General features: G+C 35.8%; 6 protein-coding genes across 6 annotated transcripts; 4 read left to right on the top strand and 2 right to left on the bottom strand.

Moving 5' to 3' along the window:
- Window positions 1-880: 880 nt before the first annotated feature.
- Window positions 881-5,524, bottom strand: DFA_03471 (uncharacterized protein; the record flags this gene model as incomplete). The annotated part of the gene is made up of 3 exons (XM_004363017.1): window positions 881-4,802; window positions 4,941-5,016; window positions 5,134-5,524. The coding sequence occupies 3 exons, from the start codon at window positions 5,522-5,524 to the stop codon at window positions 881-883; spliced, it is 4,389 nt and encodes a 1,462-aa protein (XP_004363074.1).
- Window positions 5,525-6,094: 570 nt separating this feature from the next.
- DFA_03472 (protein phosphatase 2C) lies at window positions 6,095-10,982 on the top strand (the record flags this gene model as incomplete). The annotated part of the gene is made up of 8 exons (XM_004363018.1): window positions 6,095-6,217; window positions 6,824-6,897; window positions 7,487-7,539; window positions 7,800-7,928; window positions 8,249-8,628; window positions 8,718-9,139; window positions 9,212-9,270; window positions 9,310-10,982. The coding sequence occupies 8 exons, from the start codon at window positions 6,095-6,097 to the stop codon at window positions 10,980-10,982; spliced, it is 2,913 nt and encodes a 970-aa protein (XP_004363075.1).
- A 132-nt stretch (window positions 10,983-11,114) lies between these two features.
- dak (deoxyadenosine kinase) lies at window positions 11,115-12,080 on the bottom strand (the record flags this gene model as incomplete). Its single annotated transcript, XM_004363019.1, has 3 exons — window positions 11,115-11,726; window positions 11,818-11,865; window positions 11,976-12,080. The coding sequence occupies 3 exons, from the start codon at window positions 12,078-12,080 to the stop codon at window positions 11,115-11,117; spliced, it is 765 nt and encodes a 254-aa protein (XP_004363076.1).
- Window positions 12,081-12,516: 436 nt separating this feature from the next.
- Window positions 12,517-13,212, top strand: DFA_03474 (uncharacterized protein; the record flags this gene model as incomplete). Its single annotated transcript, XM_004363020.1, has 1 exon — window positions 12,517-13,212. One exon carries the CDS (start codon window positions 12,517-12,519, stop codon window positions 13,210-13,212), a length of 696 nt encoding a protein of 231 aa, XP_004363077.1.
- A 982-nt stretch (window positions 13,213-14,194) lies between these two features.
- Window positions 14,195-15,690, top strand: pykA (pyridoxal kinase; the record flags this gene model as incomplete). Its single annotated transcript, XM_004363021.1, has 3 exons — window positions 14,195-14,643; window positions 14,705-15,110; window positions 15,517-15,690. 3 exons carry the CDS (start codon window positions 14,195-14,197, stop codon window positions 15,688-15,690), a joined length of 1,029 nt encoding a protein of 342 aa, XP_004363078.1.
- Window positions 15,691-15,883: 193 nt separating this feature from the next.
- Window positions 15,884-18,275, top strand: DFA_03476 (uncharacterized protein; the record flags this gene model as incomplete). The annotated part of the gene is made up of 5 exons (XM_004363022.1): window positions 15,884-16,213; window positions 16,305-16,589; window positions 16,681-17,355; window positions 17,464-17,926; window positions 18,202-18,275. The coding sequence occupies 5 exons, from the start codon at window positions 15,884-15,886 to the stop codon at window positions 18,273-18,275; spliced, it is 1,827 nt and encodes a 608-aa protein (XP_004363079.1).
- Window positions 18,276-18,287: the final 12 nt, after the last annotated feature.

Here is an 18,287-nt window from a genome sequence, read left to right on the forward strand (position 1 = left end):
ATCTCGTTTCCTGGAAATGCAATGATTATGTGTTATGTTTGTCTCTCAGAGACATAGTGGTGGTGTTGGTATAGAGATGTAATTGGTACCGAGATCCTTTTTAGTTGGATGACCATGTAGAATGATAAATGCGTGTAGTTTAGCTCTTCCTTTCCAAGAACTGAACCGCTACAATGACAATTGTAAATAACAATCTTTTTTGTTATTGTTGTTTGCAACATACCGCAACATATTGATGCTCATCTCGTTTCATCTGTGTGCATCGTCACCATTGAAGATATCGATCATCTGACCAGTCGACAGCTGACTATACAACAATAACAATATACTTTTACTTTTATCTTGCTTTTTTCCTCTTTTAAGTCTTGTCTCTACACTTTTCTAAAGTACTTTATTAATATTCATAACAATCATTGTATCACGTGTTATCATCGTTGACACACATAGAATATTTGGTAGAGTATTTTCGGTTGTGTTCATTTTTTTTTTTTTTTTTTTTTTTTTTTATATTAATTTTTTAATAAGAGCAGATAAGGACATGTCTGGATATGACAGTCAAGATATTTAAACTATTAATAGATTAACACACAGTCATCCTCATAATCATCTGATGGAGGAGGTATGTTGCAAGATTGAGATGTGAGATCAAGAATTGTCCAGAAAGTTGGTATTTGATCAGGAGTCATCATAACCCGAAAAAGAGGAAGAGGAATACGATGAGGAGTGGTAGGTATGATGGTGATCATAATTGGTGGTTTCCATATGTCGTTTGGAAATAATTAATTAATTGTTTTTAAAAATAGGATTTATTTTTTTTTATAATGATTTTTTTTTTTTTTGAAAATACTGGAAATAATTATAATTTTTTGATTTATATTTTTTATCTTGCTGCTTTACGAGTTAAATAAACGAAACCAATAACCAACATTGTATTAAAGATCCAATAACAAACTAAAATACCAACATTTCTCCAACGATTGGCGGCAGACCAACCAAGACCTTCGTAGTATTGGCTGGCATGACTGAATTGACAATATCCACATGATCCATCATCCATTGTTGATACGTAACCAATAGCCTTGTAGTCGTTAAAGAATACATTGGTGTATTCATCACAAGTTTGGCCAGCTGGAGCATGGAAGATGACCATATCATTTGATGTACATTTTACATCGACATGTTCGAGCACATTGGCAATGATACCTTCCATAAAGTAACGAGCAGGATTGAGATGATAGACCCATTCTCTCCAGAAAGTTGGTATTTGATCAGGAGGCATCATAACTCCCGAAAAGAGGAAGAGGAAGACGATGAGGAGTGGTACGATGATCATGGCAAAGAACATGTTCATACAGACTGCACCAATAGCTTGACCAAAGGAGACGCAAAAGAATAAGAAAATATTGTAAGAGAACCAAAAATAGAATCCAGTGTCGGCATTGTACTCTAGACCTGCAGTCCAGTAGGCACAAAAGAAGAAAATGGTGCCGGTTGCAAGAATGTATGGTAATTCGACAACGACGATGGACAAGGCAAATGGGAACCATCCATAGTACTTTGAGGCAAAATCACGTCTAAAGAATTCTCTTTGAGTAAAGAATTGTGGGAGAGCAATAAAGATGAGCATGATACCAAGAATGAGTGCTTGGAAGATAAAGAAGATTCTAGAGTTCATATCGGATGATGAATTTTCCAATTGGAAGAAAGTGAAACCAATGACGAGACCGGTGAGAATGGCTTGGAAGAAACGACCAAACGAGTAGTATGGGTCACGCCACCAGATGAGATTCATACGTTTGTAGACTTCCCAAAGTTGGTACATAGTGTCGGTAGCAAATTCACGGGCTGGTCCAGAGTGAGCGTCGCCGCCAGAGAGATCGGTGGTTTCGAGTTGACCGAGTTCTTGAGTGACTGCAGCGCATTCTGGAGAGGATTTCCAGGCTGCTGGCCAGTCAACATCAGACTTTCCATGGACACCAGCACCAATAGCTTCGAGCATGTATTCGGCTGGATTCTCGGATGGTGTGCATGCACGGACACCATGACGTTCAAAATAAGATGTCAATGTTTGAGAGTTGTCACCAATATCACCAAAGTAGGCAGTTTTACCACCCTTTGCTAAAAGCAAGAGACGATCGAAATATTCAAACAAGATGGATGATGGTTGATGGATGGTGCAGACCAATGGCATACCAGCATCAGCAAGCTTACGAATGAATTCGATGATATTGTACGACGACTGCGAATCAAGACCAGTAGTAGGTTCATCCAAAAAGAGAATGTGTGGCTTGGCAACAAGTTCCATACAGATGGTAAGACGTTTACGTTCTTCAACAGAGATACCGACACCAGATTCCAAATCACCAATAAGAGCATCACCAAGATGTTTCATTTCCATCATTTCAAGGACATGTTCGACATAGCTAAACTTTTCTTCCAATGGTACTTCCTTTTCTTGACGCATCTTGGCAGAGAAACGGAGTGCTTCACGAACTGTCAAGTTTGGATTATGGACATCCATTTGTTCGACATAACCAGTAATACGTTCGAAATCAATGTCCAATGGTTTACCATTCAAATAACTCTTTCCAGAAACAGTACCCAATGTCTTACGTTTGGCCAAAACATCGAGAAGTGTAGTTTTACCGGCACCTGAACTACCCATCAAAGCAGTCATTTGACCTGGTTTAATCCAACCTTCAACATCATCCAATAGGAGCTTTTGAGTCTTGTCTGGGAGTGGAACAGTGTATCTAATGTTTTGCCAAGTAAAGATACCACCACGCATCTTGAGAGTATCCTTCATGTTGCTGGTAGCTTGTTGAACGATTTGATTTTGGAGTTTTTCTTCGGCGGCATCGTTGATCTTGGGAGCCTTGCCTTCTTTGTAGACCTTGTGAGTGTAACCTCCAGATGTCCAATCAAACTTTTCCATGGCATACATGTTCATGACAGTGTAGAGGATCCACCAGAGGTAGACGACGCAAATGTTGAGAGCACGGTCAGATGTCTTGAAGGAGAGAGCGTGGTCGAGATAGGTCTCACCAGTGATAAAGAGTTGACCTTCGATGGCACCAGCAGATGCACAGATACGGTTGGCGTCATGGATACCTTCGTAGGCGGGTCCGGCGGGGATAGCACTGTCTGTGCAATCGAATGTCATACCAGTGAACTCATTGGCCATCAATGCCTTGAAAGCATAGGCGAATGGATTGATCCAAAAGAACCATTGGAACCATGGATGCATCTTGTTGTAGGGGATGGTGTAGCCGGCATACGTCAACATAAAGATAAAGTAGACAGACATGATGTTTTGCGAGACATACATGGATGGACAGAAATTACCGAAACAACGGAACAAATTGGTAATGGCGAGTGCAGCTCCGACGAGTGTGAAACAAAAGATAAAGAATTGATCGGCACGATACTGCAGACCAAACATGAAATAGGCAATGATCGAGAACAAGAATACCTGCGCAAAGATGATGGGCAGATCAGTGACGACCTGTGCAATATGGTAGGCTGCTGGACGGTACAAAGCGTACGATCTGTGCTTTTGAAGGATACGACGACCCATAAAGGTCATATGTAATTCACCTTGTGAAAGGAAAGCGTTAAACATGAGTGCTGAAAAGATGGCACCACCTCTGGTAAACAAACCGCTCAAATCCTTTGGTTGGAGGAAAAAGAGTGAGCCATAGATGAACGATTGGATTAAAACGGAAAAGTAACGAGAGCAAATGGAAAACTTGTCACCCCAAATAATCTGTGCGTGACGCAATGTCAATGCACGTACTTGGGTAAAGAACGATGTGACGTATGGCTTGTTGTTGGGAGTGGTACGAGACTTTTCATTGACGACCTCTTCGGCAAATTGGACGTGTGGCTGTTCAACTTCGATTTGCTTTTCAAAAGATGATTGTTCGTCGAGCATACGTTGTCTGAGTGGTGAACGCAACCATGCAGATTCAAAGTCGGCAGATGTCTCTGGTACCTGTCCTTCCATACCTTCACGAACCATTCTTTCTTGTGGATTGGTGACACCAGTCAAGAAATCGGCGGTTGATTTTCTTGGCTCACATGTGAATCCGAGGTCGAGGAAATATTGTTTGGCTTCACGTCCTGGACCGAAATAGATACATCTACCCTTTTCCAAAATCATTACATTGTCAAAGAGTTGATAGATTGAATCGGAAGCTTGGTAGAACGAAGCGATAGTGGTCTTGTCGAGTGTGTCAGACATGATACGAAGTGATTTGGCATAATCGAGTGCAGAAGCAGCATCCAAACCACGAGTAGAACAATCCCAACATGTAATTGGAGCGGCGGAAACCATAGCTTCAGTGATGGTCATACGTTTACGTTCACCACCTGATAGACCACGAACCCATTCATTACCAACGAGAGTATCGGCTTGATGTACGATACCAAACATACTAAGTAAGAGGTTGAAAATCTTGTCACGGAAACTACGTTTAGTTTCATCTGGTAGACGGTTACCTGGTGTCTTGCACTTTAACGTGAAATCGAGTGTCTCTCTAACAGTCAGAGTTGGATGATGAGTATCTTCTTCTGGAGTATAAATAGCTTCACCTCTATACTTGGACCATTTAGTTGAAGGTATACCACCATATGAAACAGTACCCTTTACATCTACATAAGATTCACGTTGATTTGAAATGACTCTAAGCAATGTACTACAACCAGCACCAGGTCTACCCAAAACCAACAACATTTCACCATCCTTACAAAATGTATTTACTTGATGAAGAATATCAAATGTTGTACCATTTGCTCTTTTCCTACAAATGATATAAAATATTATAGAGAAGTATGAGAGATATGAATTAGGATATATGAAAATGAAAGACAAAAAATTGATGGTTTGTTTCTTTTTTTTTAAAATTTTTAAAAAGAGAGAGAGGATAGTTGGGACATACCAAGAATAAGGATTAAATAATGAAAATATAAATTTAAATGGTGTTAACATATCAGCAATTACAGAAACATCAGCACCTATTGAATATCAATGTTTAAATAATAAAGATATATTGGTCAAAAAAAAAAAAAAGATAAAGAAAAAAAAAGTTAATATTTTGTTTGTATTTTTTTTTTCTATATATTTATAAATACCTTTTCCTACAACAGTTAAATCTCTAATTGAAACACCCATCTTTTTTGGTTTTGAACCATTATCTAAAGCTTGACGATGAGAGTCTTCAAAATATTTACGTAGTTTGAAATCTTCCTCGGTTTCAGCTGGACGACCTTCTAGATCATCTGGACTGCCATCCAATCTATATTGTTCCGACTCCATTTCCAAATGGGCAGCCATCTTTTTGAATTCTTGTTTACTTTGTTCGACATTGACCATTGACTCTTGCAAGGCAGGTGATAATGAACCTCCTACTGGTGTCGTATCTATTGATGTAAAATCATCATCATGATTATTATTGTTGTTATTGTTGTTGTTATTACTATCATTGTTGATATTGTTATTATTTTCATCTTCAAATTCTACCATTTTTTAAAATTATAAATTTTGAAAATGAGTTTAAATATATTATATTATATATTTAAACTATTTTTATATATATATATTTATATAACTACTAGGTGGTACAATTGATAATTGGATAAAATCTTATCTTGATATTTATAAATTATTATTATTATTTTTTGATTCTTTGGAATTTTAAAAAAAAAAAAAAAGAAAAACAAACAAACAATTATTTTGGATCTCTAAAAAATATTAAGGAGAGGTTGGTGTCTGCTCACAAAAAAATAATAATAAATTATGAAAGGATAGAGTAAATGTGAATGTGAATGTGAATGTTGTAACCTAACTAAACTCTAACTAACTAACTAATATTTAATAATGAATGAATGAATGATGAACCCAAACTAACCCGAATCCCAATCTTTAAATAAGGATGACTTCAAAAAAGAAATTAAATTAAATTAAATACAAAGACGGCTTGCATGAGAAGTTGTCAGATGGTCTTATGGGTTATTAATATGTTGCAACAGGGTGCTATCAATCATATGACTTTCGATCATGCTATTAAAGTTGTTGGAATTAATACTAAATGGGATGTATTTGGAAAGTAGTACTCCTTTTAAAGACACCCGCCTCACTAAAAACTCAACAACATGTCTCTCTGTCAATCGATTGATGTCGTCAGCTGAGTTTTTTTTAGCTGAACACTGCCCAACTGCCAGCTTTTTTTGAGTTTTTACAATGGTTGACCTCTGTTGTCGTAATCAAGCGTACTCATAAGTCATCTTCTGGTTAAAGCGTCTCTCACACAAACACAACAGAGTCACCCACACTAGGTTGTTTAAACTTGTAATAGAGAGAGATCTCCTTTTTATTTACCCTATATCTCTCCTTTTTCTCTCTCTTTGTTGAAACCCCCCATTTTCGTACCCCCTTCATTCAACAAGATAAAGTAAAGATAGTTCATAACACTCTATACAACAACACCATAATGGTGTGATGATCGATTAGTCATCAATGCTCATCATTGTTTGTTTTAAAGAACGATCGAATAATCCTTTGATTACTTTTTATTCGTATCGTGTCATCTCTTGACAATTAATGAATCAATTCATCAAGATATCTTGTTATGTACAATGGCGATTGAGTGTTATAATTATATCCCCACAACACTCATCATCAACATGCATCGACTATATTAATTAATCATGATTGGCTCACTACTAACTAACTAACTAACTAATTCATACTATACTTGATGGTGTACTATATATATTATAGTAGAGATTATTTGTTTTTATCGGGGTACACATTTAATTTTAGAAAAGTCAAAGCGATGACTTGAGGGAGGGTCGGCTTTGCCTCAGAAAGCCATTTTCTGAGTTTTGCGATCTTGTGTCATAAATTATTTGAAAAATTCTTTAACGGTGAGATCGACCAAACAAAAAAAAAAGCTTCCTCCCACACACAACTAATCAAAGAAGAAGGAAGAAGAGAGAACAGACACGAGTGTTTGATTATTACTTGTTGTACGAGTGTAGTAGTAGCAGTAGTAGAAGGAACTATAGTAGTAGAGTTGATAGATTAATCTACCTTCTTCTTTATCATTACTCGAGAACATCAATCATTCAGACGAATACAAGGAAAGGATTTAGAGCGCTAATTCTGATAATAACCTTTTTTTAATTTTTTTTTGTTTGAAAAACAACTTGACAAAGAAACTTTCTTTTTTGCAAAGACTGTGTTATTAGTTAGTGTCTCTCTCTTTTCATCATCATCCCACCAACCAATCAATCAATCAATCAATCAATCAATCAATCAATCAATCAATCAATCAATCAATCAATCAATCAATCAATCAATCAATCAATCAATCAATATCAACATCAAACTCAACTAGATAGATAGATAGATAGATAGAATAACTAGTTAGTTTATTTGGTTTTCTTGATCGTACAGTAATTAATCATTATTCATCAAACATAGTAACAACAACAAAAGTAATAGTAATATTACCTATCTCAAAGAAAAAGAAGAAGGTGTATCATCATTTATTCGAATATCAACTCGAAAAGAAGAGCAAAGAAAAAGAAGAATAGTAGTCAGTTGATCACAACCTCGTCGGAGATTAGATCACACCACCCATCAAGCAATCACATTCATTCATTCATTCATTCATTCAACAGCATAGGCTTATAATCACAGTTTTTTTTTTTTTTTTTTCTAAACAATCAATCGATCCAATCACATCAATCAAATTTGTATATATATAATTAATCAAATTATCTGTAAATAATAGTCAATCAAAGCAATAACAACGCAGCAAAACAACAACAACAACAACAACAAAAAAAAATCGATAACACGTTAAGACAACAACAACAACCTGACCTGATCATCAAAACAAGAAGAAATAGAAAATATAGTAGTAAGGAAAAAAAAAAAAGAAGATTACATAAATGGTACTTAAACTTACATCCCATGATTCTGGGTTGGAGATTGTATCAGTAAATTATCACCTAACAATAATCGATCGTTGTTGTGATATATGCTATAATATAATCTATCAAAATACATCAAGTATACCAATCTCTTTAAAGTATGTCATACAAAAAGGAGGAGACAAAATTAAATGATAATAATAATAATAATAATAATCATCATGGCTAACCTTTTTTTTTATTATTTTTACCAATCAAAGAATTGAATATGATAATAGTTTTGATTTAGGAAAATTATATAGTTTAGAATCGACGATTGGAGGAATAGGAGTATTTGAACAATCATCTAAATTTTGTCCATTGCAATTGTACAGCGGTGGTGGTACTGGTAATAATAATAGAGGAGCAGTCGATGAAAATAGTTTTGGTCTTGGTAAATTGGTGGATTTGTTGCCAGGTAAAGAGATTCTATTCAACACTAGATACGTTAGAGAATTGTTGGGTGTCGTCTCTGAAAAGACAATCAAGGTTGACATTCCATTTAGAGCCTATCCAAAGTTACAAACGGTTGACTTTAGACTTGAAGGTTGGTTTAGTTCAAACATTAGAAATTTAAAATCAAAATCTCATCCATCATTTGATACTATAACAATTGAAGATAACAAATTGACTTCTCTACATAAAATTGTAAGAAAAACAAAAGACAAAGAGAAAGGAGAGAGACATTTGATAATTAACCTTTTCCTTTTCCTTTTTCTTTTATTTTATTATTTTAGGGATCAAAGGATTATGATAAAGTTCAACAATATTTGGTAGATGTTGAATTACAAGATATGAAGGTGGTTAGTGGATGGTCATCGAGTTCATTGAATCATGAAGGAAAATATTTTACAGCGTCAATGATTACATTCAACATTGATCCACAGGAAACACACTCTATCAACAATGTCCACATTCAATGGACAGCCGAAAAACAAATCAAACTAGAAAGAATCCAACCCAGCAACGGAGGATTCATTGTTTATAACGTCGAAACTCATACAACTGACCAGACAGTTGACACTCATCAAAACACCATTCCCATATCCTATTCAACCCTTACTAACTCTAATACCGCCGTCTCTTGCCAATGTAACATAAAACTTCAACCAACAAGTTCATTATTAATTTATAGATTTTCAACTCTTTCAAAATTAAAGTATGAAACAGAAAATAGAAAACAAATAGAAAAAAGATAGGATAGATTATTAATTGTTTCTTTTTTATCTAGTATAATTCACAATTACACATCAAGTAATGGTTGTAATAATGAAAATAGTAATAGTAGTAGTAATAATGATATATCATTTTTAATTAAATTATTTTTAGAAAATGTAACTATAAAATCAACGACAACGGATAATATGTCATCTCTATCAATGTCATTGCCAGATTCTGGAACATCACAAATTACATCAAGTTTGGATTTATTGTCAAATATTAGTAGTCATCCTGGACGTGTGAAACCACCTGGATTGCAGTCGTTTACGGCTCCACCGACATTTGTAAAGGATATCCAGGCGAATCCAATCGCGGCATTTGTCGCCAATGCCAAACAGGGTCCGACCGCGTTGACGGGGCCAAAGCAGGTGCGTAGAGGTCCCCCGATGCTGGGCGGCAGCGACATTCGTCTGCAGCGTCTGGCTAGCTACAACAAGGTCAACAATATGTGGAATCTGTCTGCGAGCGACTTTACCGAGCGCCACACCATCGCCATCGAAGAGCTCGAGGCTACGGCACTCGACCTCGCACTCAACCACGTGCGTGCCAACTGGTGGGGTAAGGGTCGACTCGGATCGATGCGCGAGATTCAGGCGTTGCGTGGAGCAGTCGAGACGATTGTCAAGAGCTCCAAGATCGATATGACCTATGTCGAGATTCCAGTACAGCAAAAGAGTCAGATCGAGACGGTCATGAATAGCAGCTCGCGCGATCTCGGTCAACTACTCAATGCACTCAAACCAAAGCCTGCGTCCGACAGCGCCGCCGGTGCCGAGACTGGGCAGTCGGGTGCGGTCGAGGAGCCACAACGCAAGGAAAAGGCAATCGACGTCATCAAGCTAAAGTGGGTGATTGAGGAGATGCTCGATGGTGACAAGCAAGCATTCCCACGTGACGATGACGCACACATTCGTCAGCAGTCGTGGTACCACGTCGACGCTGCAGAGACAAAGGGCGAGCGCGGTCATATGGAGGACAAGCATATCGTCATTGAACATGTAAATAGATTGTATTCCGCGACCACAGACAAACAAGACACTGACAGTGAACAACTGTTTTTAGGTGTATTTGACGGACACAATGGAAAGTTGGCAGCCGATTTTACAAAGACACACCTTCCATACGAGATATATAAAAGTAGAGCAGCCGACAAATCATTGCCAGCATCAATGATTGCATCGGGTATTGTTAAAGACATTGAGACTACGATGGAGAGTGCATACACTCAAGTGGATCAATCGTTTTTACAGTTGGCAGATCGAGATGATAAAAAGGCTGGTAGTACAGTGGCCACTGTCATTGCCATGAAAGATAAACTGGTAGTGTCCAATGTTGGCGACACTGAAGTAGTCTTGTCAAGTGGATCCAAAGCGAGTGCATTGTCGACCATGCATCTGCCAACCAACGAAATGGAAAGAGAACGTGTTGAAAAGGCTGGTGGTGTTATTATCCAATGTGGTACACTACGTGTCAATGGTGTATTGGCCGTCACCAGAGCCATGGGTGATCGTAATCTAAAGGATGTCATTACATGTCTTCCCGACACTAAAATACACCACCTCACACCCGCCGATCAATTCCTAGTCATTGCTACCGACGGTCTTTGGGATGTCATGAAACATCAAGAAGTGGTCGACTATATCATCCAACAGAATCAAGAAAAACAACCACAAATCGCAGATAGATTAGTTGAAGAGGCTCTTAGAAGAAATTCAAAGGATAATATTACAGTTATCATTGTTTATTTTAAAAATAATTATCAACCTTTTATAAATCAATAATAATTAATAACTAGTAAATTAAATTAAATTAATAATAAAACAAACAAGAAGAAATAAATGAAAGAAAAGAAAGAAATAATAATAATTTGGGCAAAAATAATATATATGTTGTATATTTTAATTTTATCATCTTCAGTATTTAAACGATGATGAATTTGAAGTTGTTGTAGTAGTAATATTGTTGGTAGTTGTTGTTGGAGATGAGGTATTGTTTGAAAAATCAACATCATGAATAAATCTCATCTTTAAATATTCTTGTTTAATTTTAAGAGCCAAAGATTCAGCATCTTTGAATTGTGACCAATTGACACGAATGACGGCAACATATTTTGAAATGTCTTGAAGGAATTCTTGGTATGCACGATTGAGGTTGGTCAAGTATTCGAGAGTGACAGTCTTTTCACAGTCACGATCTCTCATTTTGATACGTTCGAGTGATTCCTCTGGTGACACGTCCAAGTGAATGATAAGATTTGGCTTTCTCATGAAATTGGAGAGATTAGAAAAGAGAGTGCAATAGGTTTCATAGTCTCGCTTTTCCATCAAACCACTTTCCATCAACATCTTTGCAAATACAGAATCTTCGTAAATGGTACGATCCTGTACTCCACCTCTTCCTTGCCATATGATTTGTTGTTGTTGACGGAATCGATTATTCAACAAATAGATTTGTAATGGAAAACTATATTTTTTTGGGTCTTGATAGAAATCTGCCAAGTATTTGTTATCAATTACTTGTTCATACTAAATTGAAAAAGAAGAAAGATAGAGTAAATACACAATTTTAAATGAATGACATTCATTCCTTTCATCATTGTAATAATAAACAACATACATAAGTTGGTAAATTTAATACTCTTCCTAATGCTGTACAAAGTGTTGTCTGTAGATAAATAAATAATAATAATAATAATAATAATGAGGGTTTATTAGAGAATGTACATAGATCGTCTCATTGAGATTTATATATTTATAAAACATCTTCATCTTTACCTTTCCAACACCTATTAACCCACTAATACCAATATGTAAACCATCAAGAGTATCATTTCCTTGTAATACTGGTGATTGTGATGATGAAATATCTGTATCTGTCATTTTTTATGTATGTATGTATGTATCTTTAAAACAATCGATTATTACAAAAATGCAACAAGACGAGTCCTGGAGACCTTCCCTCCCTTTTTAATTTTTCAAATTAAATTAATTCGTCAGCTTTACATCATTCGGGATTGTTCATAGTAGCCCAATTTGAGATGATTATTAATATAAAAGGAGCTATATAGATACACTAACCACCACTACAAATAATAATTGTAGCAAATAAATGGATTAGTGGGAGAATTGAATAGAACGGATGAAAAATTATTAAATTAGATTTTTTACCATTGTTTGTAATATGTACATACATACAAAATACATACATACAAAATATTTGGAAGATAATATGGATGGATGAATTGCAACGGGATGAGAGAATAGATAGATAGTAAAAGAATAGAAGTATAGTTATATAATTTATTTAATTTAGAGGATGAAACAATTTTTAGATTTAGTTTTTAATAATGGTCATTGTACTGGAATGTCAATATTTCATAGAGATGGAAAAAAGATATGTAGTAGGAGTTTAGATATCTCAGAGGAGGAGATTATGGCAATCAAACAATTATTCAAACAGAGAAAATCAGTTCCCATCAAAGGTTGTGTTTTAAAGATACAAGGTGTACCACATTTTGTGGTAGCTTCAAAACGTGGATCATTCTATTTGTCTACCAATCCTCAGACATCGCTCAGTCTGCCATCGGTCTATGAATCATTTAAAAACATATTGTATGATTGCTACATGTTGTTTGACAAGACTGACAAGACATTCACCGACACTACCATCGATCCACAAGCCTACAAACAATTACTAGACTCTGAGAAACCTGCTGCTACTGGACCAACTCCAACCACTGTACCTGTACTCGCCACCGATACAATAGACCAAACACTTTCAACTGCATCTGCATCATCCATCGAAGAAGCAAAGATAAAGGTAGAGACACAACCAGGTATTTTAAGAGAATCATGTTGTCTGATTGAAAAGACAGAAACCATGATTATCATTGGAGTCAACAATAACATCCCCATTGCCAACCGTGAAAAGGTTAAAGAGATTACATCTACATTCTCTTCAATCGGTCAATTTGCAGATGATCTTCGTGGCTCTGAATTATTACATCTTTAGTGATAACACCAAAAAGAGGATTTTAAAAATAAATATTCAAATTATAAAAAAGCTTACGACTCCACAATAATAATAATATGTAGGTTATTTCAGTGTATACACACGTATTATATTATAATCATCATATTTATTTTATTTTATAAATATTCTATTCTAAAAGAGAGAAGATAAATATGATATATTAACAATATCACAGCTAACTATATAGATCAAACTATTTTGTTTCAAGATTTTGATGACCAGGTGACCCATAGGTGTAAGGGGTGTAGTGGTTTCATGCATCTTTTGTTTCTAGCCACCGATGATCAACTTTCGTTTCGGTGTCAAGGGTCATCGTCACGATGTTCATGGACATTCTCGACAAATCCGATCAAGGATGCAAACACATCAAAACAAATTTATCTTAACTCTTTACCATCTACCGTCACCTCTAACTTTTGTACACATTAATAGGTACTACTGTTAAAAAACAAAGCCCTCCATGGAAAGAAAGTCTTTCATTGTTCTTTCTCAATTTAATCATACTCCACCACGGGTTCTGAAGGTCTATTAACCCATTGCATTTAATGTAACTAGTCTCATTTTATTTAGTATAGTTTCACCCTGGCATGGATGTCTTGATCCATGATCGATGATTTATGAACCATGAATTTGGCCATGGACCATTGATATTTGATCATGGATCAAGTATCTGAACTGGTAATTAATTATTTAATTGGGTAATATTATATGATGCAAATAAAAAAAAAAACAATAAAAAAAAAGATCAATTTAAATTTAATTTAGCTCAAAGCATACTGAAGCACAGATATCTGTTCATTTCAATATCGTCTTTTTAGTTTACATGTATACGCAGTAAATAGATATAATAGACACCAACATTATATTAGTTAGTAGTAGTACAATCGTCGATAATTAACCAACATCAACAACAAAAAGAATTATATTTATAATAAATATTATTATTATTATTATATTATTAATGGAGAATAGCAGAGTATTATCAATTCAATCTTGGGTGTGTCATGGTTATGTAGGAAATAAATGTGCGGTGCTTGCATTGCAGCATCTTGGTGTAGAGGTTGATCCGATCAATACGGTTCAGCTATCAAACAATACAGCCTATTCTAGTTGGAAAGGTGAAACATTGTCGTCAAGCAAACTGTTAGAGATATACGATGCATTGGACCACAACAAGATTGCAGACTATACACATGTACTCACTGGCTACAACAACAACGCAGAGACATTACGATCAGTATTAAAGATTGTAAAGAGTTTAAAGGAAAAGAATCCATCGCTCATCTATGCATGTGACCCGGTATTGGGTGACAATGGCAAGTTGTATGTGCCAGAGGATTTAGTTTCTGTATATCGTGATGAAGTCATTCCACATGCAGACTACCTATTCCCAAATCAAACTGAAGCAGAGTAAATACATATTAAATTCAACACAATCAATCAATCATCTGACCGTTTTCTTTTAATTTAGATTATTAACAGGAGTACAAATTAAAAATGAAAGTGATGCATTGATTGCAGTCGATAAATTACATGCTATCGGTATAAAGAATGTAGTGATTACTAGTTTATTCTTGGACGAGACACAAAAGAATATAATGATGTTGGGAAGTCAAAAAGGAGGTTCTCGATTTAAGATTATAGTTCCCAAGTTTGAAGGATACTATACGGGTACTGGCGATTTGTTTAGTTCGCTGTTACTGGGCTGGAGTGCAACTGAACCAAACCTAGCGGTCGTATGCGAGCGTGCCGTTTCCACCTTGTACAATATCCTCAAAGTCACACATGAAGCCAAGGCTATCATCCCCAACGCTAAAAATATTGAATATCACGAATTACGTTTGGTACAAGCACGTCATTTCATTGGATCAAAAGAAGTATTATTCAAAAGTTCTACTCTCTAATAATCCCAACGTATATATATATAACAACAACAACGGTTGGTTGGTTGGAAGAGGAATATAATATAATATAAATATAATAAATCGGCACTAATATATAATAAATTAATATTAAAATTAATTTTTAAAAAAAAAAGTTTAAAGGTGAACAATCCAAGCAGGCTCAGAATAATGAATGGTACACGACTCCAACATTTGAAATTTCCCAAAGACCCCCCTCCTATTTAGAACACATAGATTTGTGTGATTGAAAGCTAGGTCGTGTGCCAATCATCTGGTTGCCAACATGGATAATGATGGTTGTCTTTTTACTTTTTAAGGAAATTTTCAAAGTTCACGTGTGGGTGTTGTCTGTCGGTTTCATGTGATCTATTTAACAAAGAACAGCAACCATGAGCGAGTTTGTTTAAGAAAGAACAACTATATTAGTTTCAATTTAGCACCCCCAACGATGGTGGGTGAGACATGCGCCTCGGTCAAGGGCAAAGATCTGTGGGCTTCCATACCTTCCCACCACTACTCCGACCAACTCAACTCACCCCAGATTCAATCATAATAACTATCCATTCATCAACCGACATTTCACACCCCCTCCCTTTGAAGAGGGAGTTAAAAGATATCATCGAATGTCACATGTGACCACAACCTATAAATACTAGTTTAACCATCGTCTCATCACAACACATCACATTTATAATCTACATCTACTCTTCAATTTGTTGTAATTAGTTAGTTATAATTTATAAAACATGTTACTATCTGCACTCATTACCGCATTCAGTGTTGGTAAGACTGATACTGCCACCACCACTCCAGCCACACCTGAGCCAAAGAAACCACTTGCTCAACACAACTTCTTTACTTCGTACGCCGCCAAGTCCAAAGAGGTTTTTGACGATGAAACCGTTCCAGTTACCTCTACTGAAACAGGTGGTAGAACCAAGAGAGACACTGGTACAGACTCGTTGCTTCCATCCAAGAAATTCGAGTTCCCAGCATTCGATGCTGCCACCGAACTCAAAGATGGAATGGGTTTGAAGATGTTAAAGAACATGTCAATCTTTGAAGGAAAAGTCAATGTATGTATCAATCAATCAAATCGATCCAATATATAAAGTTTGGATAGTCCATTCATTATCTAATACATATATTCATTTATACTCTATCTAGGTGGTACAAAACAATGCTGATAAGTACTTTATAGAGAACGTATTACACTTTGGTGATCCAAACAACGAAGTATTGAAGTTGTTTGGTATTACCAAGCCAACCATTCCACAACTACGTTTGGATATTTGTGATGAAACTTTGATTGGCTTGTGGTATGGCTTTTATGCAATCTTTTACATTCCATTGATGATTTCCCAAACTGCTGGTTCTACCATTGCCTCCAAGATTGATGTCCAGAAATGTAAAGATAATTTGCATACTCTTGAAACTAATCAAGTTTATGGTGTATGTATACAAATATATTTATATATTATATTATATTATAAATAATTTATTAATTGTTTTTTAATTTTTATTTTTTGAATTTTTTTTTTAGAATACTTTTATTCATCAAAGAATGTTATTGTACAAGTATGCTTTTTGTGAAAAGAATCCATGGATGATGAAGATCCAAAAGAATCCAGAGAGATGGTTACCCATCTTGACCAAGGACTTGAAATCCGAAGCATTCATTACCAAGTTGATCAGCTCTCAAAATTCAAACAAAACAAAGGAGCAGTTCCATGCCTACTTGGTCAACTTGAAAGCTATCCTTGATATCCTGGATCCAACCGCCAAAACTTCAAGTAACATGGTAAACACGATCACTGCTGCCGCTCTCATTTCCAAGGTTGATGATCCAAAGTCCATTAAAGACACAACACTCAACCGCGCAATCATGACTGATGTAATTCAGAAATTGGTTGACGCATCGCAGGAAGCTGATCAGGATCGCGTAACTATTACGAAAGACCTGATCGCTACACTTGGTTCCACAGCCAATGCAGTCACCGAGCTCCAAAAGGGTATATTCAACTACCAATTTGAATCAATCGATGGTCCAGATATTACCAAGGGATACCATCAATATTTGGAGGATATTGGAAGAAGAGTAGCCAAAAAGATGCAAGTTCCAGCTGATTCTAATGACAAGGTATTCAGACGAATTGGTACCGTTGCCAAGGCTTGTCAAATAGGAGTTATCCTCTATAGTTTATCTCAATGGGACAAGGTAATTAATTATTCATTCAAAAAAAAAAAAAAAAAAAAAAAAATTGTCCTGGAATTTATATCCATAGAATATCTATTAACAATTGATTTCCTTTTCATTCAATATTAGTTGGACACTTACAATAAAGATATGTTTACTGCAGACATTGTAAATATAGCTTTGGATCTAGGATCTGGTGTTTTGAAGATATCTGAGGCTTTTAGAACGGTTGGATCGAGTATCGGCGATCTATTGGTCAAATTACCATCTGGTGACAAGGTGACTACTGTAATGGGATCAATCTTTACAACAGATGTAGCTACTTTTGTTGGAACCAGATTCAGTCCAGCTTTAATGGGTGTTGCAGCCATCAAGAGTGTCTATGATGCCGTCCAAGACGCTCTGATTGGAAATATTGGTAGTATGGTCATTGATGGAGCATCTGCATCACTTGGACTCGCAACAGCTGTTGCCATATTTGGAGGTTGCGCTTGTGGGGGCCCCTTGGCCTTAGCAGTTGGAGCTACTCTACTAGCACTGGCCGTCATCAAATACACATTCTTCTCACCAACCAATGATGAGACATACTATAGTAAGCATCTGCCATCTGAACTTAAATTATCAAAGTAATAAATAAATACATACATTGATTGATGATTATTATTATTAATAATAAATAATAAATATATGATATTTAATTGTATTTCGTCTTAACTTTTTTTAATATCACAGTTTTTGAACAGGCACCTCGATTTTTTTTTTTTTTTTTTCACTCTTTCAGAGAGACGGATGGATCATTGTCTTCAAAACATTACTAGTACTCTTTTTGCTTATTACAAAATACTCTTGTTTATTTATATATTATAGTTCCTCTTACTTATTATACTAGTATACAAAGGAAAGACTCAAGCAGGTGTAGTAGTAGTCGTCGTTTAGTTTGAGAGATCATTAAA

Source organism: Cavenderia fasciculata, assembly GCF_000203815.1.
Source record: "Cavenderia fasciculata unplaced genomic scaffold Scf_Dfasci-G-b-205a01.r1-3, whole genome shotgun sequence".
Taxonomy (NCBI): Eukaryota; Evosea; class Eumycetozoa; order Acytosteliales; family Cavenderiaceae; genus Cavenderia; species Cavenderia fasciculata.